Here is a 22,748-nt window from a genome sequence, read left to right on the forward strand (position 1 = left end):
AAGATAAACACGGATGAGAAAGGGAGTTGAAGCATGATTCTAGAGGGCTATGCGCGGCTAGCCCAGCCCGGCGAGAAACCAGCCTCAGTCGCCATTGACCTCACACCACAACTCCAAGCTGATAGGACCAACATCCAGATCCTCATTTAATGCTGGTCTAATTATTTCTCGATTCAGGCGAGAGACACATGTTGCAATCTGACTCCTCAGACTTCCTGCCACTGCCGCAACAACTAACACTCGCCCACGCGCTTCTAACACAGGAGCTCTGATCATGTCATCAGCAGCAGGCCGGTACAGAGAAAAATGTAAGGAGCATCCGCTGGGTAATTGCGCGAACACAAAAGAGTATTGGTCCAAGTCCGACAGTGGATCGTCTAACAGGTGCTTCTCGTCTTCGGTTTCTTCGTCTTCGCTATCAGTCGAGCTTTGTGCAAAAGGTGCAGAAGCTTCTGTATTCTCTGTATCAACCACGACAATAGAGGGTAACTCGTCAGAGTGTAGGTTTGGTCCACAATCCAGCTTCATGGAAGGTTTATTTCTGTTAAGCTGTCTCATGTCAAGTTCAGGGTGACAGTCCGCTTTCCCACGATCAGATCGATCACGGGTTTCCCGATTTACTGCAGCCGCAGGAGGATACAGTGCCCGTTCTTCGATTGAGGCTATAACGGAAGCCTCACTTGGGTTGCAGGATGTAAAGTGCCCTTGAACTTCGATCTCCGTTCGATGAAGCCGCATAGATTTGAGAGAGGTCGAAATTTGAGCCAAATACCAGTCGATTTCGGTCAACGTCCGAGAGATCAAATGTATGTAGATCCGTGGTACATCAACGCTTGTATTGACTAGCTCTTGGAACAGTGGCAAAATGAATGACGTTCGATTGCCCGTAGCGATCAGAACGACCGTATCGTAGCCTGCGAGCTGAGGTGGATTTCCATAGGGGCCGTTGAGGAAAACTGTAAGGGGTTTGGATGACTGATCCTGCCCCCAGCGGAACAGGTCAGATGTAAAACCACCATGTGGTTTGATGATCAGATCGATGTTCTTCCCTGATCCTGACTCACCCGGAAGATTTGCGATAGTAAATGGATGTGACTCAACTTTACGTAGGTGAGGTATAGTGATGTATATGTGTTGACCAGCCTTCCAACCAAATGAGACATCTCGAACGCTGAGATGGATATATTTGTCGTCCAGAAGTCGAACTGTGGCGTTGTATCCGACCGCCTGAGTTTCATTTTTGGCTTTAAAGGGGTGAATGTTGTGCATCATCCATAAAAAGGTCCTTCCAAGTAGATCAAATGCGATGAATCCAATGGACGCGAGTACAAAGTAGGTCGTGCAATGGGTGTGGGTGTAAGTTAGCCACAAGCCGAGATAAGCAGAAAGAACGTGCACCAAGAGCCAAATCTCATAGTAGGAGTTCCGAAAGAAGCCAAAACTCGTCATCACCATGAAACCAAACATTCCCCAAGCGGCAAAGCCCCAGATGACCATGGGCATAATCTCAATCTCCTGTTGAACAAAGTTTGTGAGATCCCATTCGCGATAAAAGAAAGCCCAGTGTACAATAAGTGTGACGAAGACCGTTCTGGCAGCCCATCGGTGAAACCAGTTCAGTCTTTCATGTGAGATACCAGTCAGAAGGCTGATAGGATTGATTCTGCAGCCCGTGCAATAGACCAAGGGGAGTTGTGTAGTCGAAACCCACGCTGCTCGATACCCCACCACTTCCAACTCGATACCGTAGATGGGAGATTCAGATTTGAAAATCACATTGGTCCATAGCATGAGAAGCAAGAGGATCCAGTATCCACAGAGAAAGAGTGTCTCTCCCACGGGAGGAGGAGACAAATATCTGCGCCAGCCGGTGGCCCACCCCATCTGTCGGTAGCGAAAACTGCGATAGAACGCTTCAAGAAGAGCACTGTATCGAAAGATGGAACGGACAGGGCTTGAATTCTCCAAGATCGTCTCTCTTCTCACCCATACTGGCCAAAAGCTTGCGTGTGTCAGTGCGACCACACCTTGATCAAGAGCGAGAGGTACACACCTCCAGTTACGCTTGGAGACTGAGATCAAGCGTCGCACAGTAATGAAAGTTACAACAGCCAACACAATGTACCAGAAAAGATTGCGGAGAAACTGGTTGACAACATGTTGATGTTCAGATGCAGCGGAGTTGACGTGTACGTGTCGCTTCATGGGCTCAATTTTCGACATTGTGCCTTTTCGCATCAGACATTCCACTCCATGGGGTGGGAGACGAGAAGCCGAGCTTGATTTCAGGTGAATTCAACGTAAACGTCTGACGATTCAATTGAAGATGCGTTCGATGACAAACGAGGCCGGAATTGAGGTTGTCGGCCGTGGCCAGAGGGGCGGAAGTAGGAGATCTCTAGTCTGCCAGGACATCCTGGCCAGTACTAGTACTACACGCGTTGTTCCCGGCCTCGACCTCAAAATTTGCTCCAAAGCGTTCTTATCTGCCTGCGAAGTGCCAAGGATAATCCAACGAAACATGCTCATCACTTAATCAACCAATCAAGACGTATGACGCCATTGTGAGATCCACCCCATGACCGAATCAGGTTAATAGAATTGGTGGCCTTCTTGACGCAGCACGATTCCTCCGCCGTATTCTTTCCCGAGGACACGAACACGCAAGTCTGTCTTTTTTCCTGCGTTCGCAGAGCGTCATTATCGTTTCTCCAAATCTTCAGCTGTCTTTATGGATTCAACAAAATACGGACCACGCTGAGAGAGTCATTTGAGTATACTCGAGGATCCGAAGATGGCCACGGAAAGTTATGTCCTGCCCAGGATCTAATACTCTCTATCCGAGTGTTCCCATACTATTTTGAGTCCAGAAGCCATCCCTCCACCCCCAGACCTTCGATCTCGGGAGTGAAGACAAGACCCTCGTCTATCCCATATGGCTGTTTAGCCCTCCCCAACGTGCTCATCTTATAGCGATCCCCCAAGCTGTACTTACCGCTGTTTTTTGCGCGTCAAGGCACTGGTGAAAATTCGATATTCCGGTCTCGGCAACATATACAACGTTATAGACATCCACTTTCGAGGCATGTCCAGCTTCGAAGTCTGAGATGAGATTTCACTTTGTGCTTGTCTCCATCGTGCAGGAACTGGATTGGATAGGGATTGCCGCCAACCCTCCTCACCAGCTTCCACCCCGTCTCACTTTTGTGTACTATTCTTGTCGTTTATCTCCTCCACATATAGGACCGTTAAGTCGTCATCCCGAAAAGCACCGCCCTCGCCCAAAAGATTGGGCCAGAGAAATTAAAGGTGCTTGACCTCTTCAAGCTTAACCGGTCCGTTCGGTACCAAACGGGGCAGAGGAAAGACAATTCGATGGTGCTGTAGGCCCCGTCAGCGCGCTAGAGTGTTCGAACGTCTAACTTGACTACATATAAACCTCCCTTTGTCAACTTGGTCCTGTACTCAACGACTACTATAGTGCTGCACGCGAAGGGAGCAAGTTTCTTCAATTGATTGGATCAGCCAAGGATGCGACACTGGCAGATTGTTGAGCAGATTTTGCAAAAACGTGCTCACTAATCTCCCCCTCCGCCACGATGATGCCAATTGGAATGAGGAGATAGCGGTGCAAGCGAATGCACGACAGCAAAGTAATCCAGCTCTCACCCGTTGCTGTAAGTGATCACAACTTCGCTTACTCAAGCACCCTATGCCGCCGCCAAAGTAGTCCCATCCACAAGATCATCGTCGCAGTAGTCCATTTAGATTCCAGGACCGCAGATGATTCGAGTACAAGCAGAGTTACCGGCCCTAAAGAACAGTCTTCGTTTCATGAGAGACGGTTTTATTTGTGAATTTACCACGGCTTCCACATTCTTCCCTTTTCTCCCTGCCACATGCTCAGCGAAGTAGACTCCAGCGGCCGTGTCGACCATGGCGTTGATATTGCTTCTCTTCTTTGCAGCCCTTACATTCGCTGCGGGAAACACAACCTCAATTATTGACTACCTGAACGACAATGACGGCACCTCGGCCTTCGCCACATACTTGGCCAAATATCCAAATTTATCAAAAACGCTCGCCAGCGACAACATCACGCTTCTAGTACCCAAAAATTCTGCATTCAATGGAGTCACCAATATTTCCGAGGCGCTCTTGACCTACCATGTCCTGGAAGGCGTCCATCACTCATTCAACGCCGACGCGTTCCAGTATATCGAAACATTGCACCAGCCCGATGACGCCGATTCTTCTGAGACCAAAACCCGGATAGTCATTGCTCGTGGAAATGCATTTTCCTCCGCTGCAACTTTCTGGTCCGGCAACAGTCAACAGAGTCGTTCAGATACGCCGGCAGTCAACTGCACCAACGGCGTGGTTTATACGTTGTCAAGCGTGCTCGAACTACCCCGGAGCTTCGACGACAGCTACAACCACAGTGCATTGAGTGGCCCACCCTCGCCATTTCTAGACGCCAAAATTCACGCACGCAACAGTTCGGCGCAAGGAATCAACGACGTATCCAACGTGACCATTTTTCTTCCCATTTCATACGCGTGGGATATGATTGGAAGCGTCATCAGCAATTGGACAGAGGACGAATTTCTCGACATTGTCTCCTATCATGTCTCTCAGGGGGTTTTCTTGCTTAATGGACTACCGTCAAAAGCCATCACTCTCCCGACGCAGGAGGGCACTGACTTGACCATCACGTCGTATGAAGGCGACGCGTATGTGAACAGTGCCAAGATTGTCAGCCAGCCTGCTCTAGTATTCGATGGCGGTCTCGTCTACTCGATATATGGGTATGTACTGAATCCCAGGCTGCGACCAAGCAAGTCGACTATTCCTGCATTTTCACTTCCCAATCGCCCGTCGGCCAGCGACTGACTTCTCAATCTCGCTACAGAGTTCTCAACCCGGCGAATCGAACCGCTGAACCAAGTTCAGATCCCATCGGTGTCGCCTACGCAAGCGCGTCATTTTCGACGAACTTCACATTCCCAGACAATGGCTCAAAGAGTAGTGGCAATGGCACAAGCCTCTCTCTCGGCGCAAAGATAGCTATCATCCTCGGCTCGGTTATAGCAGGGGTTTTCTGCCTCTCGGTGGGCGTCTGGTTCTGGCACCACTGGCGGGCAAAGCGTGGGGGAAGCGGAGTTATTTCAACGCGCAAGGTGACCGTCGTTGATGGCAATGCGTCGCAGAAGCATTTGGCACGCAGTGACTCGATGGAGCTGACAAGCCACTATGGAGACTCTGTACACACTACGCGATAGGAACAGGTGGCGTACGGCAAGTATCAAATGGTTAGCTGACGGAAATATATTGCATGTTTTGTCGCTGGCAAGAGTCGCGCTTGGTCGTCACTTCCAGCCTGCTATAATCAATAATGAAGAGCACAGTGCCGGTATGAGAGGATCGAAGACAACAATGGCCTGCGCTGTGCCTGAATTGTCCAAGATACATGATACCCTGAAAATATTTGATTCACTCGTTCACCGGCCGCATTCACACCGTCCAATTCCAGAGTTGTGTCAGCTTTTGCGAACAAAAACGACCGGAGCCCGTTCCACTGTGCCGTGAATCGATCGAGTCAGCGTAAGTATGTTCTGTGTCTGTCAAAATCCCCTGACTCTGTGAGCGATGCGTGATCTCCGCCAACGAATGGAGCGAACAGGATTCAGGGAAAAGAAATCGCGCCGATTTCCATCGGCGAAGTCAACATAGTACACCATTCTGCAAACACGAGCTGATTAGAAGCTTGCATGTCCAAAAACCCTTCCGATGATGGCGATTTACCGTGATTTCTCATGCGGATTGCTTTGATCAATGTATAATGAATGCATGATGCCAGAGAACCCTACATCTCGAAGTGTGTCGAACACGATTTATAAATGTCCAAAGCATATTTCTATCGAGTACCCTGTGTTCGTTAGGGAATGACATATCTCCGAACAAGAGGGCTGCCCGGGTGTATGACATTACTCCGAATTAAAAGTCGCCACTGAGATCGCCTATGGCAAGCGAAGTAGTTAGAAGCTCTCCAGTAGACCAAAGTGGTCGTGACAGCAGACATACTGAAGACTTGGTGGTCAATGGCGAACACAAATGTTGAGCTTTCTACTTTGAGTTCGTGCTCTGGCAGAATCTGTCTTCGCAATCCATCCTGAATTTGCGATTCCGAAGGAAACGAAACGCCATTGCATATACGAGGTAGGCAAGATCGTGTCGCGTCGTTTTAGGTAGGTGTCCTGCATTCGCTCTAGCTTCAGCTCATCCCACTCAACCTACAGAGGATAGTTGCATATTCATCCCATGTGCGTTATCACGCTAATGGATAGAAAACTTGCTCATATGTGGGTGACTCTTTTCCATCCCGTGAATGATCTCGCTAACGGACAAAACCTGCTCGATGTAGCCACGACTATTTTGCTGGGTTGCAGTACCAGGCGAGATATCACAGAACCCTCGAATTTATCTTCTCGGGATCCCTACCTCATCTGCTTTATCATCTCTTTGCAGACAGTCAACAACGAAATTGTTATATAACCTTGAGATCGGCAATTGAACACTTTGGCGAACGTTGGCCAATACAAGGCTTCGACAGAAGAAAGCTTCAGCAGCAGAAGAAGCCTCATATATAGAGGCTGAAGCACGAAATGGCTTCCGAAAAGTCTCCCGCAGGTATTTACCCTACAATTGATTCTGAGACGAAAGCAATCAGCAATGTCCATCAAGCGGAAGACGATTCGAACACCAAAGTCCACGACGGCTTGGACATAATTCATGGCAATGCACCTAACGACAACTCCATTGACACCAATTTTCAGGCTGGTGTGCAGAAGGCGGAGGCCACAACAATTAGTTGGACAGAATCTACTTTGGTCACGGCTTATATCGCAATCTGGCTTGTCTACTTTGTCCAAGGCATTGTGACTGGAGTCAGTGGTGCCTTGCTCCCCTACGCGACTTCGACCTTTGCTGAACATTCACTTATTCCTACCACTGGAGTTTTGAGTCAAGTTGTTGGCGGTGTCACAAATTTAGGTGTTGCGAAAATCCTGGACATTTTTGGACGTCCACACGGGTTTATACTGTGTGTACTTCTGTGTACTGTTGGCCTGATCATGGCAGCTGCTTGCAACAACGTTGAAGCATATGCGGCATCGCAAGTCTTTTATACTGTCGGGATCAACGGTGTCGGATACTGCCTCAGCGTCTTTATTGCGGATACGTCTTCACTTCGCCATCGCGGTCTTATGCAAGCCTTACTCAATTCACCATATCTCATTACATCATGGATTGCAGGCCCCATCTCGACATCCTTCTTGAATGGAGCCGGTTGGCGCTGGGCCTTCGGAATGGAAAGTATTCTCCTTCCAGGAGTTACTCTACCCCTTTTTGGGCTCTTTATCTGGCAATACATGAGAGCTAAGAAGCAGGGTGTCATTCCAAAACACAATCACGACGAACGTACAATATGGCAATCTGCTGTGTACTATACACACGAGTTTGACCTTGTCGGACTTTTGTGCATATCTGGGGGGTTTGCCTTCTTCCTCCTCCCATTCAATCTTTACACTCAGCAAGCTAAGGGTTGGGGATCTGCCCTCATTATATGTTTCCTCGTCTTTGGAGTAATTCTACTCACAGCTTTTATACTATGGGAAAGATCTTTTGCTCGGGTGCGTCTCACTCCATGGGCAATCCTTCGAGACCGAACGGTCCTCGGCACTTGTGTCACAGCATTTATGCTCTTTTTGAGTGTTTCTTGTTGGAATGGGTATTTCAGCTCGTTTCTTCAGGTGGTCAACGGTCTTACTGTGACTGAGGCAAGCTATCTCATACAAGGAGGCACGGTTGCCCAAATTGTCATGAATATTGTTGCTGGATCAATCATCTCATACACCGGACGCTACAAACCTGTCAGTCTGTTTTTCGGCTTTCCTTTGGTGGTCCTTGGTACAGGTCTGATGATACACTTCCGTCATCCTGATCATTATGTGGGCTACGTTGCTATGAGCAACCTTTTTGTCAATCTTGGATTCGGTATCTTGATGCTCACGGTCGAGATTGGCATTTTGGCGGCTGCTTCTGCACAGCAATACTTTGCTGTCAGTATTGCCTTGCTAAATCTGTTTGCCTACATTGGCACTGCCGTGGGTTATACAATCTCTTCTGCCATCTGGCAAGGCACGATGCCCGAAAAACTGGCTTTATATCTTCCTCCTGAGAGCCAAGGAAATCTCACCACAATCTATGGCGACATTCAACAACAGTTATCTTATGAGTGGGGCACACCTGTCCGTTTGGCAATTCAGAAATCCTATGGGGACACGTGGCGATACTTGCTGATTGCTGGTGTCTCAACTTGGGTCCTGGGGTTGATGGCGATTCTCATGTGGAAAGACATGAATGTCAAAGGCATAAAACAGAACAAGGGCTATGTCGTGTAGCTTTCGACTTGGCAGACCTTACAGTACTGAGACGGTGAAGGAAGAAGAGGTAGCGGTCAATCATACACGAGAGCGTCAAATCGTTGCGTCAGTCTTGACCCATTTACTTCAGTACCCAGACATGTATCTGCCAGATCTACCGCTGACCATGCTCGAAACACCTTTACTCGTTGTCGTCATCTAAAATCAAGACCTCTGTTGCATCATCGCTCTCGCCATGTATAGGAGAGACCCTTCTGTCAGACTCGATATAGATTTTCCACACATCTTGATCTCGCAACCCCAAAACGCTGTTCCACGGATTCCGCTTTCTCGTGGGACAATCCTGAGTGGGTTCGGGGTTGGGGGTTGCCTCCTCAGGACAGCGGCGTGGCCCTAAAAGTGGACCATGATAGCGCTCTGGGCAGGCACGCGCTGGATTTGGCCTTTCCGAATATGTGAAACACCGCAACCGGGGACTCCGAGGCACAGGTTATAGGTTCCTACATACCAATTAGGGCTATGTACGGCTGTCCTCACGCTGCTCAGGGTACGACTCAGGACACGCCAAACCGAGCTCAGGATTGCACAGCCACAACTAAGGATGGCTAGTCATTGCTCAGGTCAACTGGCGGGATGCTCAGGTCTCGAAATGGAAATGGGCTTTGGAGAGGTAAGGATTCGCCGCTGAATATAGTGGTATCCTGCAACCACGGAGCAGCTTGTCTTGAAATACTTCACCCGGAACAACAGCAAAGCGTGAAGAGATGACATACGAAAAGCTCTACTATTATTCCCCCCGCTCTGCTCCTTTGCCAAAAAGAGCCGCCACAGTGTCATAAGAATACTTCAAATCCAAGTGCCAGTAGTTGCCCGCGGTTGCCTTCACGTTCATCCAGGCGCCGTCCAGAGCCTGGACGACCTCGTCTGGCAGAGGGCCCTTTTCCAGATCATTCAGATTGCTTTCCAGCTGAGAAAAGCTGCTCACCCCGATCAGAATGCCATCATTTCCATCGTCCTTCATCCTCAAGGCGGAGTGGTGACGTAGCCACCGCAGAGCGGTCTCGACGAAAGTCAGGTTGCGCCTTTTCAACACCGACTCGATGTCCTTGAGAGCCTCGAAAGTTGTGTCTTTGAAGTATTTTTCTCGATACACAGCTGCCCTGGTGTTCTTATCACTGAATCGTCCTTCTGTGGGGATCGAAGCTGCCGTGGTGTATTTTCCAGACAGCATGCCTCCCGCGAGGGGATTATAGACGACGATTTCCATACCGTATCGTCGACAACAGGGGATGAGTTCGTCTTCGATGGAGCGTGCTGAGGGGAGAGATAAAGGTTAGCGCCGACTTTGCTCACTCCCGTCCACAACAATAAGTCGCCCTCGGGTTCGCATGCAACTCACTGATTGCGTTGTACACTGCCTGATATATAGTCGGACGCACCCAGCCGCGCTCATTGCACATGGTCACGATCTCCGCCACTTCGAAGGCCGTGTAGTTGCTGAGGCCCAAGCGTTCGAACTTGCCGCGTTGGTATAATTCATTTACCGTCTCCAGCGTTTCTGCGAAAGGGACTGAGCGGTCCGCGGCATGGAGGTAGAAAATGTCCACATGGTCCGTCTGGAGTGCTTGTAGGGAATCCGACACCTTTGTCCTGAGGACTTGGGAGCCGTGGAACCCGGGATGAACAGGGTACACTTTGGTGGCGAGCACGAGACCTCGCTTCTTCCATTGCGCTGCGGCCGTGAATTCTTCTTGTTTACCTTCCATATATAAGCGAGCGGTGTCGACTTCGTTGTAGCCGCGCTCCTGGAAGTGGTCGAGGCATCGGTTAAATTCATCAAGAGTGGTGATGCGGCCTCCGGCGTTGGGGTCAGGGCCGAAGTTCATCAGACCCAGGATGACACGAGGCTTGGGCTCCTGTGCTATGGTTGTTGTGGTTGTTGAGACGGATAGCGACATAGTGGCGAGAATCGTGGTGAAGGGAGGCTGGTGGTATTGCTTGCTGGGCGTTGTTGAGAAGGCTGATCACCGGTCCTGTAGCACCCAACATGTCTTTTATGCTTTGCTTGTTTACGGAGCGCATTCATACCTTGTCCATACCTCGAGAAGAGAGCCATTTTCTTCGTAACACTCTTGTATCTTCTCGATGGGGTAGAATTAACTCCGTCGCTGCAATGGCCGTGAGTTACAGTGTGACATAATGTTTGGTCTCCGATTGCGCGAGTTGTTTGCCAAGTGAATAGGATGAGATATATCAATCGAGACTTCCATGAGAAATACTATACGACTCTTGCGTCATTTTGGAATTCATAATCTAGGTACCTACATATCACTCCATGCCTCTAGGGACCAACTGGGACGTTACGGGGACCCGGATGCTGAACATGTTTCCTGTTTAGGACTAACATGGTTCCTTTTCAGGATTAGCGTTGAAGCCGAGGGTTCTCCGCGTGGCTCCGATGTCGCCGTGCGGAGATTCCAAGGGCGGCTTCAACCGCACCAGGTTTGCGGCAGAGACTATGTATTCCTCTGCAGCATCAACCCCAGGCGTCGATCAGGCTGTCCTCCATGCACTCAGAAAGGTGCTACATGGCACTTGCTTGGATTACTCTTTCTTTAAGCCCCGGCAACTTTTCGGTCCAGCGATGGTGAAACCTACAGAAGGTCAATTTCGTTTCCATCGATACTTCGGTTACATCGACACCATTCGCTAGATACGCGGTTTAGTTGATGCTCAAAGTTCTATATCCCGCCGGTAGCATTTCTTTGTCATCCATTAAGACGAGTAATCCTGATAATGTTTGTTTACAATGATCCCTGCCCCTGGCTCTCTCGCCTGGAATCACTTATGCGCAGGACGATGATATCACTTTACGGTCTGTTATAGGGATTGTCAATCAGGACAAACATATTTTCCAATATGCTTAGTGTGGGCAACAGAAGCTCGACTGATCTTGCGTATTCATAGGACATGTAGAGACACTATCGGACAATGCCCGGCTTTCCACATCTATCCCGCGTTGAGTTGCTCTGCACTCCCCGGGGACTCACGACTACGTAGCCGCCTTAATCATCTTTATGCATTGGATTAGTATACCGCTTGGATCGTCGAGGCCTGCCATGCTTTGTATATAACCCAGTGTGGGCCTCGAGTAGTGTTCTCAATCATTGCAATTCAACACACCAACACGATCCAACATTTCCAGCACTCGCGACACATATATCCAACAATTACATCGATCTTCCTATCTTTTGAGATACATTCAAACTTTTTTGGGAGCCCATGATGTCGAACACCTTTTCCTCTACCAATCTGCCAGTCAAGGCGACCATCTACCACGGAGTGGAAGACAAGATTCAGCAAGATTCCGTCGACCTACCCAGATCCTTGAAGCCCACCGAAGTCCTCTTGAAGATAACCCACGCCAGCGTCTGCGGCACCGACATCCACTACATCCCATCGGGCATTGCGCTGGGCCACGAAGGGGTGGGTATTGTGGAGGCCGTGGGCGACGCCGTGTCGACACTGAAAGTTGGAGACCGGGTGGGGACTTCATACCTTCGCAACTCCTGTGGACACTGCAAGTACTGCTTGACCGGTCGGGAGATTTGGTGCTACAACCGTGACACCTTTGGCGAGCAGAATTTCACCACCGGTAAGCCTTGATGCCCCTCGGTCCTGTCTCTGTGTGTTGATGGTCGCTGACTTTGGGTTTCAGGGGCGATCACGGACTACCTGATCGGCAACGAGACCTTCCTCTACAAAATCCCAGACTCGATCCTCTCCGAACACGCCGCTCCCCTCCAGTGCGCCGGTGCGACGGTCTATGTGGCGCTGGCGTCGGTTCTCCAGCCTCGACAGCGAGTGGGCATCCTTGGAATCGGCGGGTTGGGCCACCTTGCCATCCAATTCGCCTCGAAACTGGGGGCCGAGGTGGTCGTCTTCTCTACATCGCCGGCCAAAGAAAAAGAAGCTCGAGAGTTCGGAGCGTCTGAGTTCATCTTGCTCGATAAGCCAGAGACGGTGTCCAGCCCGATCGATGTCCTTGTCGTGGCGAGCAGCTCTACCCCGGATTGGAAAAAGTACGTGACTTCCCATCATCCACCGGTCCATCTTGTTCGCACGTCGTGATGCGGCATTAATTTGGACAACCGTACGCTGACAAGAGAATAGATTCTGTCGCAAGGACGTCCTGGCACGAGGCGGCACAATAATCCCTCTCAGTGCTCCGGCTGAAACATACCAGTTCCCGTAAGTGCCTCACGAACCAAAAAGCCTCTGACAACCAAACCTGTTCCCTGTCCTGTTACAACCCAGGTACAGATCTTCCTATTGTTACCATTGAGATGACTAACATTTTTTATTCTTTCCACTATCAACAGTGGGTGGCAGATGTTCTTCGATGGCTACAACCTCCGGGCAAGCCTTGTGTCCTCGCGCGCCGAACACGCCGACATGCTGGCCTTCGCCGCCCAGCACGAAATCAAACCCGTCGTCGAGACTTTCGAGCTGAACGATACTGGGATCGCGCAGGCGTTTGGCAAGTTGAAGAGCGGAACAATCCGATACCGTGGTGTGCTGATTGCTTGATACGCATGGACAGGGCGGGTAAGGTCGAAGGATGTGATGGGCAGTAACGCACATCCGAGTTGGAATATCCCTTTTGAATTGGAATCACTCGTTCAATTGGCCGTTTCCAATCAATCGACTGAATGGACATAAGGCGAGATATTGCAGTGCTTGGTGTGAATGGGCAAAGATAGGGCGAAGTGAGGACGGAAAAGCAGACAATCATTGATACAAGTTGAATAGACAAGATGTTATTAACAAAATAATCAAATTCCAAAGACGCCTTTGCACCTTCCAACTGAACCTTGGACGACTGGGTACCGAAGAAAATATGAGAAGGAATTGGTCACACTGTGAGCTAAAGCGCTTGGAGATTTATTCTTCCTCTTCTGGATTATGACAATAAAATGCATGGATTGACTTCCACAACACCAGTCCACCTGCGTCACATGCCCTCTCCATCCATGCGAACCGACTCATCACGACGTCTCTCATCTTACGCCAGCTTCGGATTCCTCGTAAAATACACAGTTTGCTGATCTGCGCTTCATACCACAGTCTTTGTTGGCGACCTCGAGGACTATTGGCATCCGCCGCTGCCGCAATTCCCCCGATGACAGTGCACCATAGTAGAAAATCCAACACTTCCAGATCTAGGACGCCTCCTTGATGCTGATGCTCGATCGCCGAAATCCCTTCTTGAAGCGTTCCCAGAACACTCTCTCGCCGAGCAATGACTGCCCACGAAATCGGAAATGTTACGGAGATGCTGTACAATAAAGCAGCAATCCGACAGGTTTCATAGAGTTGCAAGGGGAGACACAAGCTTGAGACCGGGTTGTCGTCCTCTAGAATGATGAAGTTTTGGACATCAGCCTCAGCGAGCGTTGGCAAGGAAAGTAATCTGTGTTGAACAGAGTTGCGGCAGTCTCCAAGACGGTCAATCGATGGAAGACACGCTCGGGTGGGGTCATCACTGTCAGTCCACCGTTGAATTATGTGTGACAGCTCGCCCAGGTCCACAAATACTTGGACGAGGTTCGTTCGAACCCCGATAGATTGCAAGTAGTGAAATCCGCTTCCCATTCCTTTCGTTCGCTGCTGCGCGTCAAGCATCTCGGAAAGTCGCAATGGTGAAATATAAGAGTACAGCTCGCTGTTGGGCTGGTGGAGCGGATAGACGGGGGAAGTAAGTGTGATGGCGGCTTGGATCAAAGAGGCACTATAAGGGGTAAAGGGGCGCTTGCGATCAGTTTTGCTTATCTAAACCGACCAATCCTTTTAACGGCCAACCAGGGGTCTAGGTCAAAACTCACTAGGAAAGTAGCCATGGTAAGCCAAACGTCTTCACATTACCAATCCCACCTTGCTTGTTTACCAGAGTCTGGACGGCTTCCCAGTGCACGGAATGGAGCGGACCGCGGGCGTAGTGTGACAGCCATTGCAAATGCTTTAACGGAGGCGTGAACAGGCTACAGTCCTCTCGGAGCTTCGAGTGTCTGCGGTCGTCGTTGGACATTGCTAGAAAGAGCATTGCAATAAGCAACGGTTCCATGTCAGTTGACTTTGCCATTGCCAATGTCGACGTCCGTTTTGATGCCGACACCACTTGCCGGATTGACTGAATCGCCCGGATTCGGTGCTGTAATTGTTCAGAGTCCAGATGTCTCGTCCGTCCCGTCTTCGAAGCAAAGTGAACAGACGCACAGCATAGCATTGAGTGGAAAAGGTGGGGTTTCGATGCTGCTTGAGGGAGCCAAGCAAGGTAAAACTGCTGTGGGTAGTCCCCTGATGACCGGAACCCTGGCCATAGCACATGTATACCTGGAAGGTTCTATCAGATTTCCACGTAAGATATAGGTAATGGGAAGAAGTAGACAGAAGGAACAGAGAAGAGTTTCCGCTTAGCCTTACAATATTCGATCAATTGTTGGCAGCGACGATCTGCTAAAACAAACGCGGGATAGTAAGTCTCTAAGGCGATCGCTTGGCCTGGATTGAGGTGTGAATAGGGATCGGAAGTTGAAAGGAAAGATTGGACGCCTGATATCTGGTCTTCTGACGTTGTGTCAGGGGGAGTGGGATAGAGGGGTTTCTTGCGACGAGGTCGTGCTGAAATCACCGCTGTCTGAGACGTGCAAGATTCTTTCGGTGCTAATGGTGGAGTTGAAGCCTTCTCTTTGTCGAGTCGCTCAGACCGCGCCCTGTCTTTCTGCTGCTTCCCGATTCCGCGGCTGATCAGTTTCGAACGTAATCGATGAAGATCTTCTCGATGCTCCACAGAGGAAAGGGTTGGGCCGTTGATGAAAGTGAATTGCGATGGCTGTGCCATCAGACATTCAGATTCCGAGATCAACCGCCAGAGTGGCAATTAGAATCAACCGTTGCAGTATAGGGTATGAGTCCAATGAGACGCTGAGCATTTGAATCCGTCTTTGCAAGTAATGTAATCGCCAACGAAGTCAATTGACGACCTCAGGCGGCATTAGCCTCTGCCAAAACGGGACGAGTCGCGGGCTGCCTAGATGAGCTCAGGATTGTATAGCCACAGCCTGGAATGGCCTAGGCATAACTCTGGCCAAATGGCGGGATGCTCAGGTCTGGATACGGAGATGGACTCTGGAGAGGTCGAGAGATCAAGATTTGGCGCTGAGTATTATGGCACAAGAACACTAGCTACTAAGGAGTTAGTAGAGGCTAGGCGTGGCTAGTAGCGGTTAACGTAAACTAATCCCAAATAGTCTAGCCTGGCTACTAGCAGCGCAGATTATGTCATCCACGTCCAACTCCAAACTCACTCCGCTCTGTGGCTTGCATTCAACTTTTCTGCGCGAACTCAATCAACACACGCCGCCACCCAGGGACCGATAGCCGTGCAAAGTTCTCTCCTGCATCTTCATGACTCTGGCTGCCTCATTCCGACTCTCCCTGCGCAGAAGAGTGCCTATGCTCACCCTGTGAGCCCTTGCGGAGCACAGTGCGGACCACGCGAACAATTTCTCCGTCCGACCTCGGCCTTAGTGCATGGGGCTCACAAGCTTGCTTCTGCGTTTCGAGGGCGCGTCTAGATATCCTAGATCGCCGGTTATCAGAGGTGATGGGCTGGAAGCATCATCAATCTGAGATGTTTCATGCTCCCAGGTGCCTCTCTGGCCACACCTCCTAAGAGTCCCGATCCAGTTTGAACAAACCCCCGAGGCTGTCTCCCTCTGGACCGATATCGAAAATGCAGGAAGACGCCGACAGTCCGACTGGATCTCCGGGTCCTTCGAACTCCAAAAAGCGACGCTATGCTCGTGTGAGCAGAGCCTGCAATGAATGTCGTGTTCGAAAAATCCGGTGCAACGGCCGGCAACCATGTGAACCATGTGAAGACTTTGAACGTTGTCAGTATCCTTCATAGAAACCCACCTCTGGTCCATCAGACCGCTCACTACCCACAGATTGTACATTTACATCTACACGAGGGCAACGTATGTCTGGCGCCCCACGAACAAAAATTCTGGAGGATCGTCTGCGCCGAGCAAGAGCCTTGATAACCAGACTTCAAAGCCAGCATCCGTCAACCCAGCTCAATGTTGAGGTCAACGGCATCTTTGACTCTCCGCCTGGGTCGCCCACCCCCATAAACGCAGACACTCTAGCATCGCTAGATTCGAGCTCTGAAGACCACCTAGAGAACATGCTAGACGGTAAAGGCCGACTCACCTCTACTAAAAACTCCACCGAGTACTATGGCGGCGGTTCAGGCTTTGCGTTTCTTCAGCAGACGCAGCTGCTGTTCCATCGAGATTCCCCTACGGCGGAACTCCGAAATGGTGGCCACCTGTCTCTCGACGCCATGTCCAGGCTCTTTGATTCGCCGCTGCCAGATAAACAGGCGCTAGCAACCGATATCCCCATCTCGAAGCTGCTACCCTCTAGGCAATCAGCCACCGAACTGCTGCATGCCGTGTTTGGACAGACTTACCAATTGCTGCAGTTTCTCCACGAACCTACTTTTCAGAAACAGACGGACCGAATATACAATCTCGACCCCATGGACTTTGAAGATTCTGACCATGATTTTCTACCACTCTTTTACTCAGTAACTGCTCTTGGGTATCTATTTCATCAGAAAATGCACCACAAATATGGCTGCAAAGGCGCCGTCAACCAAGCGTGAGTGGAGAATGTAACCCCTGATTTCTATCATGTTGACAATATCTAGAATGCGACATTTCATCGCGGCTCGCCGAATGGTCGATCTCGATCGTTGTCGCGACATTCCAACCCTCCAGACGTTACTCTGTTTTATCCTTTTTCTGATTTCGACTGCCCGTCTTGCCACAGCGCACACTTTTATCGGACTGGCCGTCGCAGCTGCCATGAGGATGGGACTGCACTCTCAAGCCTCGTGTGATGGGCTTTCTGAACTAGAGAAAGATGTTCGCCGCAGAACATTCTGGACAATCGTTAAGCTGGACATCTACAGTGGTACGGTCCTTGGACTTCCAGGGATGATTAAACTTGACTATGTGGATCAGCCCAAGCCGAGCGGCCACATTCGTGACTATGCGAATGAGGACTGGGGTGGGTTTGCCTCTCTGAGCACCAGGCGAATGTTTGCGGCGTCGGCGCAATATCTAGAGATCCTCATGATTATGAGCAAAGTGGTGCAGAAGTTATATCCGAAGACTGATTCGGAGGCTCACCGGGTGGGCGAATCAAAGAAGATCTATGTCAGCAACGCCGCAATCCTCGAGATTGAGAACGAGTTCAAGATTTGGAGAGACGGATTGTCTGACTCACTTGGCCTGACTGAAGACAACAGCAACGCAAGCAGGTAACGAACATTCGACCTTCTTGTTAGCACGTGGCGCTGACTTCTGAAAGCATCGTTTACGAATTGGAGATGGTCCATAATTTTGGCTACATCCTCCTTTACCGGCCGTTTCTGCATTACTTAGCAAAGGCCAAAAGCGAGAATCCACCAAACGTGCAACTCTTGCGATGTGCCGCCTGCTGCGTGAAGATATCCAGGTTCACCATCTCGCGTTCCAATGAGATGCTCCAAAAAGGGTTCCTTGCTCCCGCGGCATGGCAATCGGTGTACACGGTGTTTTTGTCGCTAGTCACGCTGATCTTCTTTCTTGCTACACAGCACGGCAACAAGGACTATGCCATCATCCAGAAGGAGACTGAAACGGGGGTCCGAATTCTCGCTAGGACATCTTGCCAGGATATTGGTTCGAGAAGATGTCTGGATGTTTTGAGAGTAAGTTTGGTGCTGTGATTGAGGATTTGGCATGCTAACATGCAGTGTTCAGGTACTCACCAAAAGGCTCTCGCACATAATCAACCTAGATATCGATGAGATCTCAGCAGGAGTTCAAATATACTGCCAAGATAGCAACGGGGATGCGGCTGTTCCGAAGCCAGGAACGTATTCCAGTGGCTCTAACCTTGCTCTGCTCGACCGTTTCGGAGGACGGAGCTTGAATGAGGCACCGACTCTTCCAAATAACTCACAGTTTGTATTCCAGCCTCCATCCGGCACCCTGCAAGCTACTCCGTTGCACAGTCTGCTCAGTCCTGCACCAATCTACTCGTCCGAATCAATTGTGTATCCCGCTCAACCGTCGGCATGGGATCAGGCAGCAGGATGGCCGAGCACAACAAGCAGTCCGTATCTTGCAAGACCGTCCTTGCGTCAGGCTTCCCCTCCGGCGCCCACGGACGTCGCTGAATCCCTTACACATTCGGACATGGAGGTCCCATACACTGATGGGTTCGCATGGCCGTTCCAAGTGAACGCACATATGGGGGATGGGCGTCACAACAATACTGATTCTTCCCACCCGCAACCCGAAACTCCCGGACTTACCCCTCAAGATATTGCTGCCTTTATGCGAATTAATCCTGGAGACGAACCATTCCTCTAGCTTTGGTATATTGTGGGTTTTGGCCCTGGATAGCAAAGGAGATTTTTGTAGGAGTTCAGGCAGCTGTATGTGTCAAGCGACCAATATTTCGCAACAAATTCTGGATCAATTCATCTGCGAAGATATGACGTCTGATTTCGTGTCAGGCATGCCATCCTGACCCCGTGATTGATGAATATTGCCAATGCAGGGCCATGCTTGACGCCTTTCGGTCGCGTGGAGGGTCATCGCGGTCATGAGGCACCAGGTGGCTCGATATTGGTTACATGGGCCCTCTCCGATCGGCAGCCCTACGGAATGTTCGATGGAGCTTCCATCAGCGAGGGCGGAAAGCCGGCACAGCGCCCAGACGAGTTGGAAAAACTACCGGGCCATTCCCTCACTGCGGGGTTTGGTTTTTCGACTAGACAGGCAGGGCCCTGGTTCTTATGGTTCGTGTGACCGTCTCTTCACCCTTAATCAACGACCCAGGTTCGTTACGAACACGACACAGGGATTCGCGGACCAGCAGCGCAGAACCAAGACCCTGCTGCCTGCTCAACCACTGGAGCCAATGGACCGAGTCAAGCGAGGCGACGGGCGGGATCCCGACCAAGCCAAACCGAACCCTCGCGACCCTGTGCCATGTGCCGCAGTTCCTGTCTCACCCGATGCCGTCGACTAGATTCAAGGCGTGCTCGGCCCCATTCTTCGGGCACTGCCACCCGCCAAAGTGAGGCTACAGGCACGCGGGGAGGCTGAGGTCCTGTAACCCCAGCCTAACAACCATTCGATACTTTACCACATCAAGGTGCCCTTCAAGGTTATCTTTCCGACCATCTACCTTCTCTGGCGCTATGGAAGACGGGTGAATTCGTCAGAGACAGCTAACTATTTCGCTATCTTATGCTTGTTCACGCTGCACCAGCATTCTGGTGCCTACCAAGTCAGTTACTGCCATGGATCCCTTCTCCCTCACTGCAGGCGCTCTTCAGATAGCTGCTGCCTGTGTTTCATGCACCAGTACCGTGATCAAGATATACGGGGACATCAATTCTGTCGATGCCCGAATCCGGTCTTTCTGCGACGAAGTGGCAGCTCTGCGAGCAACTTACGAGGGCCTTGAGAAGAGCCTGTCTTCTCCTCCGCTGGCAGAGGCGGTGCGCGTGGCCAATAAGACCAATGACGGCGCTCATTTGTGGCAACAAATCAAAGATGCACTTGAGGACTCCAAGAATACCATGAAACGAGTCAATGAGATCCTTACCCAGATTGCCAAAATATCTGGATTTGCACGGAAGGTGAAGGCCCATTTACAAGAGAATCTCCACAATGGCGAGCTGTCTCGCCTCCGCCAGCGCATCCAGTTCTTCAATTCGGCCCTGTCGCTACCGATCCAGATGGTCTGTGTCATGCTCCAACTTGAACAAAGAGGAATCACAATCGAGCACCAGACATCATTGGATGCGAAGCTCATCACGCTTGAGCGAACCATGAAGGTGCTCGTTCAGAGTCTCAACTCCCCCTCGCGTTTGCAATCGCTGGGCGGCTCTACCATCGCGGCTACGGAGAAAATACAATCGGGCCACGATGATGGGATGAAGACTTATCTTGCCTTTGCCAAACAATTTCTGAGCACCGCCTCCGCTGCAGCCAGCACGAGATCTTCGTTGAGTACCATCTCGCCAGCTATCGAGCCAGAAGCCCTTCGTGACGTACCGATGACGCCTGCCAACGAGGCGCCACTCTCAACGACAGATCGCAGAGATCGCGTCGAGGGTTGGATCCAACCTCCTTCCCCTTCTCCTCCACAATCAGGTGGCTTCGCTCGACAGGCCTCTAGGTCCGGCAGAGGTCATCCACAGGTTGGCTCGGAGGTGGAGTTCCTGCGAGCCCAAAACCATCTGAAATTGGGCCAGGACAGCTTCGAAGAAGGTGAATATGCAAAGGCAGAGCGGCATTTCCGAAAGGCTCTCGCTCTGATGGAGCGGCATGATTTTGAGGGTAGGATATCTTTTCAGCCTGCGGAGGTAGTTCTTATGCTGGCTGATTGCTGTCGGCAGCAAGAGAAGCTTGACCAAGCGGTCGAGTTGCTGCAACCGGTTGCGGCCATGCGCAGTGATATCTTCCCGTCTGGCCCGAAGGATCAGACCTGCTCGAGCGAGACGCAGGCGTTTTCACATCAAATTCCCGACAAACTGCAGGCACTGGCGGCAAGTCACATGCTAGGACGTGTATTCATCTTAAAGAACGATTTCGACGCCGCGGAGGAGCACGGGCTTCGAGCGTTCATGGAGCGTCGAAAAGAACTCGGGCCACAAGATGAGAAAACGCTAGAGTCTGTGCAGCTGGTCATCGATATCTACCGAGCACGGGGTGACGATGGCGATGAAGAGGAAGCCGAAGGTTACGAGGTGTTTCTCTCACCGCCCGAGAAGCCGACACCCACGCCTTCCACCGAGAAGCTCTTGAGCAAGGTCGAAGTGCTGCAGCTCAGTCCGGCCCTGGTGTCACCGGAATCAGCCCCTGTTCCAGAAGTGCAGAACAACCATAGACCTAAGCTTATGAACCGACTACTGCACCGTGGTCGTCCCTCGCAGTCAGATCCGACTTCCTATTCGCCGTCGCCAGAATTGTCCAGGCTGTCCATTTCTAAGTCGATAACACTGAACAATCTACAGGACATTGACACGGCTGGTCAATCCGGGTTCCGGGGACTAAGCTCACCCTCGGAAACGTCGACCTACGATCGCTCTTTATCTTTTCATGACGATAGTTCAATAACGACCCCGGGGAGCGCTCAGCTCGAACGATCTTCCTCCAGCAAAACCCTTGAACCTACTTATCAAGCTATAGCAGACCTCTGCAACGAGAGAAGACTCGACAAGGCGGCAAAGGTTGCGATGCAGTATTTGAATACCTACCAGTCCAATTATATGGTCATCCGGAAGCCGGAACTTAGGGACAATATCCGGAATGGGACCGGCTATGGTCTCGCCAGGACCGGGCGCGGATATGCGCCCCTCCATTTCTTCTGCGAACTGAAGGAGGAACATGCGGAGGAGGTCAATCTATTGATCAAGCATGGTGTGGACGTCAACGCCATTGCTTTTCAAGCCGGCTATACCCAGTCCAATCCTAAAGATCCTTTCACGGCCCTGCACCAGGCCACCGAGAGGGGCTTCTCCACCATCACAGGCCTGCTGCTGGCAACAACGGGCATCAAGACCGACCTCCGCGACCCGGAAGGGTACACACCGCTGATGGTGGCTTGTAGGAAGGGCCATCACAATATCGTGAAGCAGCTGCTGGAATTCCCACTGCCGACCGAATTCCCCGCGACATGGCATGGAAACACCCTTCTTCATGACGCAGCGAGACGGTGTGACCCAGTGCTGGTTGAGATACTGTTGGAACATACCACTTTCATCGATGAACGGGATCGGTTCAGCAAGACGGCGCTGATGCACGCGGTGGTCAAGGCCGACATCGCGGATCCCTCGGAGAAAAGGCGACGGATCAAGGGCAGGTGTCAGACGGTGCGAATCTTGCTGGAGGCAGGAGCCGACCCTACACTTCGGGACCACAGGACCAACAAGACGGTGCGAGACTACGCCGTGGAAGAAGATGACGCCGAATTGTTGATGCTCCTGGGCCAGATCCCCAGAGCGGGCATTAGCGAGCTGGTGGCATGAAGTTGCTTGCTTGTTTCGGACTGTGTCCGAGTAATGTTGGATGAACTCATTTCCTCGTCTTGGAGGATTGTCGCAGCCATGTAGCATCCATGTAGTAACAGAATTTCTTGGACTTCTCGACGACCAGCTCTGTTGAA

At 50.9% G+C, this 22,748-nt stretch overlaps 8 protein-coding genes across 8 annotated transcripts; 5 read left to right on the plus strand and 3 right to left on the minus strand.

Annotated features, from left to right (window-relative positions):
• Positions 1 to 14: 14 nt before the first annotated feature.
• PV07_05643 (uncharacterized protein) lies at positions 15 to 2,430 on the minus strand. Its single transcript, XM_016392554.1, has 2 exons — positions 2,054 to 2,430; positions 15 to 2,002 (listed from the first exon to the last, which is right to left on the minus strand). The coding sequence occupies exons 1-2, from the start codon at positions 2,236 to 2,238 to the stop codon at positions 85 to 87; spliced, it is 2,103 nt and encodes a 700-aa protein (XP_016250073.1). The 5' UTR covers positions 2,239 to 2,430; the 3' UTR covers positions 15 to 84.
• A 1,419-nt stretch (positions 2,431 to 3,849) lies between these two features.
• PV07_05644 (uncharacterized protein) lies at positions 3,850 to 5,473 on the plus strand. The gene is made up of 2 exons (XM_016392555.1): positions 3,850 to 4,808; positions 4,913 to 5,473. Exons 1-2 carry the CDS (start codon positions 3,937 to 3,939, stop codon positions 5,280 to 5,282), a joined length of 1,242 nt encoding a protein of 413 aa, XP_016250074.1. The 5' UTR covers positions 3,850 to 3,936; the 3' UTR covers positions 5,283 to 5,473.
• Positions 5,474 to 6,527: 1,054 nt separating this feature from the next.
• On the plus strand, positions 6,528 to 8,653 carry PV07_05645 (uncharacterized protein). Its single transcript, XM_016392556.1, has one exon. It carries the CDS (start codon positions 6,666 to 6,668, stop codon positions 8,460 to 8,462), a length of 1,797 nt encoding a protein of 598 aa, XP_016250075.1. The 5' UTR covers positions 6,528 to 6,665; the 3' UTR covers positions 8,463 to 8,653.
• Positions 8,654 to 9,038: 385 nt separating this feature from the next.
• On the minus strand, positions 9,039 to 10,718 carry PV07_05646 (uncharacterized protein). The gene is made up of 2 exons (XM_016392557.1): positions 9,844 to 10,718; positions 9,039 to 9,758 (listed from the first exon to the last, which is right to left on the minus strand). Exons 1-2 carry the CDS (start codon positions 10,400 to 10,402, stop codon positions 9,232 to 9,234), a joined length of 1,086 nt encoding a protein of 361 aa, XP_016250076.1. The 5' UTR covers positions 10,403 to 10,718; the 3' UTR covers positions 9,039 to 9,231.
• An 856-nt stretch (positions 10,719 to 11,574) lies between these two features.
• PV07_05647 (uncharacterized protein) lies at positions 11,575 to 13,371 on the plus strand. Its single transcript, XM_016392558.1, has 4 exons — positions 11,575 to 12,099; positions 12,163 to 12,526; positions 12,618 to 12,695; positions 12,827 to 13,371. Exons 1-4 carry the CDS (start codon positions 11,727 to 11,729, stop codon positions 13,032 to 13,034), a joined length of 1,023 nt encoding a protein of 340 aa, XP_016250077.1. The 5' UTR covers positions 11,575 to 11,726; the 3' UTR covers positions 13,035 to 13,371.
• Positions 13,367 to 15,623, minus strand: PV07_05648 (uncharacterized protein). The gene is made up of 3 exons (XM_016392559.1): positions 14,928 to 15,623; positions 14,330 to 14,837; positions 13,367 to 14,235 (listed from the first exon to the last, which is right to left on the minus strand). Exons 1-3 carry the CDS (start codon positions 15,343 to 15,345, stop codon positions 13,389 to 13,391), a joined length of 1,773 nt encoding a protein of 590 aa, XP_016250078.1. The 5' UTR covers positions 15,346 to 15,623; the 3' UTR covers positions 13,367 to 13,388.
• Positions 15,624 to 15,869: 246 nt separating this feature from the next.
• Positions 15,870 to 19,031, plus strand: PV07_05649 (uncharacterized protein). The gene is made up of 5 exons (XM_016392560.1): positions 15,870 to 16,399; positions 16,457 to 17,174; positions 17,224 to 17,838; positions 17,889 to 18,270; positions 18,323 to 19,031. Exons 1-5 carry the CDS (start codon positions 16,240 to 16,242, stop codon positions 18,935 to 18,937), a joined length of 2,490 nt encoding a protein of 829 aa, XP_016250079.1. The 5' UTR covers positions 15,870 to 16,239; the 3' UTR covers positions 18,938 to 19,031.
• A 675-nt stretch (positions 19,032 to 19,706) lies between these two features.
• PV07_05650 (uncharacterized protein) lies at positions 19,707 to 22,729 on the plus strand. Its single transcript, XM_016392561.1, has one exon. The coding sequence runs from the start codon at positions 19,876 to 19,878 to the stop codon at positions 22,609 to 22,611; it is 2,736 nt and encodes a 911-aa protein (XP_016250080.1). The 5' UTR covers positions 19,707 to 19,875; the 3' UTR covers positions 22,612 to 22,729.
• The last annotated feature ends 19 nt before the right edge of the window (positions 22,730 to 22,748 follow it).

Source organism: Cladophialophora immunda, assembly GCF_000835495.1.
Source record: "Cladophialophora immunda strain CBS 83496 unplaced genomic scaffold supercont1.3, whole genome shotgun sequence".
NCBI lineage: Eukaryota > Fungi > Ascomycota > Eurotiomycetes > Chaetothyriales > Herpotrichiellaceae > Cladophialophora > Cladophialophora immunda.

Coding starts and splice junctions, on each gene's coding strand:
- PV07_05650 (XM_016392561.1), top strand. CDS start 19,876: ATGGATCCCTTCTCCCTCACTGCAGGCGCTCTTCAGATAGCTGCTGCC.
- PV07_05643 (XM_016392554.1), bottom strand. CDS start 2,238: ATGCGAAAAGGCACAATGTCGAAAATTGAGCCCATGAAGCGACACGTA. Junction 2,003..2,053: donor GTCTCCAAGCGTAACTGGAG/GTGTGTACCTCT, acceptor GACACACGCAAG/CTTTTGGCCAGTATGGGTGA.
- PV07_05647 (XM_016392558.1), top strand. CDS start 11,727: ATGATGTCGAACACCTTTTCCTCTACCAATCTGCCAGTCAAGGCGACC. Junction 12,100..12,162: donor CGAGCAGAATTTCACCACCG/GTAAGCCTTGAT, acceptor TTTGGGTTTCAG/GGGCGATCACGGACTACCTG. Junction 12,527..12,617: donor TCTACCCCGGATTGGAAAAA/GTACGTGACTTC, acceptor ACAAGAGAATAG/ATTCTGTCGCAAGGACGTCC.
- PV07_05649 (XM_016392560.1), top strand. CDS start 16,240: ATGCAGGAAGACGCCGACAGTCCGACTGGATCTCCGGGTCCTTCGAAC. Junction 16,400..16,456: donor ATGTGAAGACTTTGAACGTT/GTCAGTATCCTT, acceptor CACTACCCACAG/ATTGTACATTTACATCTACA. Junction 18,271..18,322: donor GATGTCTGGATGTTTTGAGA/GTAAGTTTGGTG, acceptor TGCAGTGTTCAG/GTACTCACCAAAAGGCTCTC.
- PV07_05644 (XM_016392555.1), top strand. CDS start 3,937: ATGGCGTTGATATTGCTTCTCTTCTTTGCAGCCCTTACATTCGCTGCG. Junction 4,809..4,912: donor CTCGTCTACTCGATATATGG/GTATGTACTGAA, acceptor ATCTCGCTACAG/AGTTCTCAACCCGGCGAATC.
- PV07_05648 (XM_016392559.1), bottom strand. CDS start 15,345: ATGGCACAGCCATCGCAATTCACTTTCATCAACGGCCCAACCCTTTCC. Junction 14,838..14,927: donor CCAACAATTGATCGAATATT/GTAAGGCTAAGC, acceptor AGAACCTTCCAG/GTATACATGTGCTATGGCCA. Junction 14,236..14,329: donor TTACCATGGCTACTTTCCTA/GTGAGTTTTGAC, acceptor TACCCCTTATAG/TGCCTCTTTGATCCAAGCCG.
- PV07_05645 (XM_016392556.1), top strand. CDS start 6,666: ATGGCTTCCGAAAAGTCTCCCGCAGGTATTTACCCTACAATTGATTCT.
- PV07_05646 (XM_016392557.1), bottom strand. CDS start 10,402: ATGTCGCTATCCGTCTCAACAACCACAACAACCATAGCACAGGAGCCC. Junction 9,759..9,843: donor GGCAGTGTACAACGCAATCA/GTGAGTTGCATG, acceptor CTCTCCCCTCAG/CACGCTCCATCGAAGACGAA.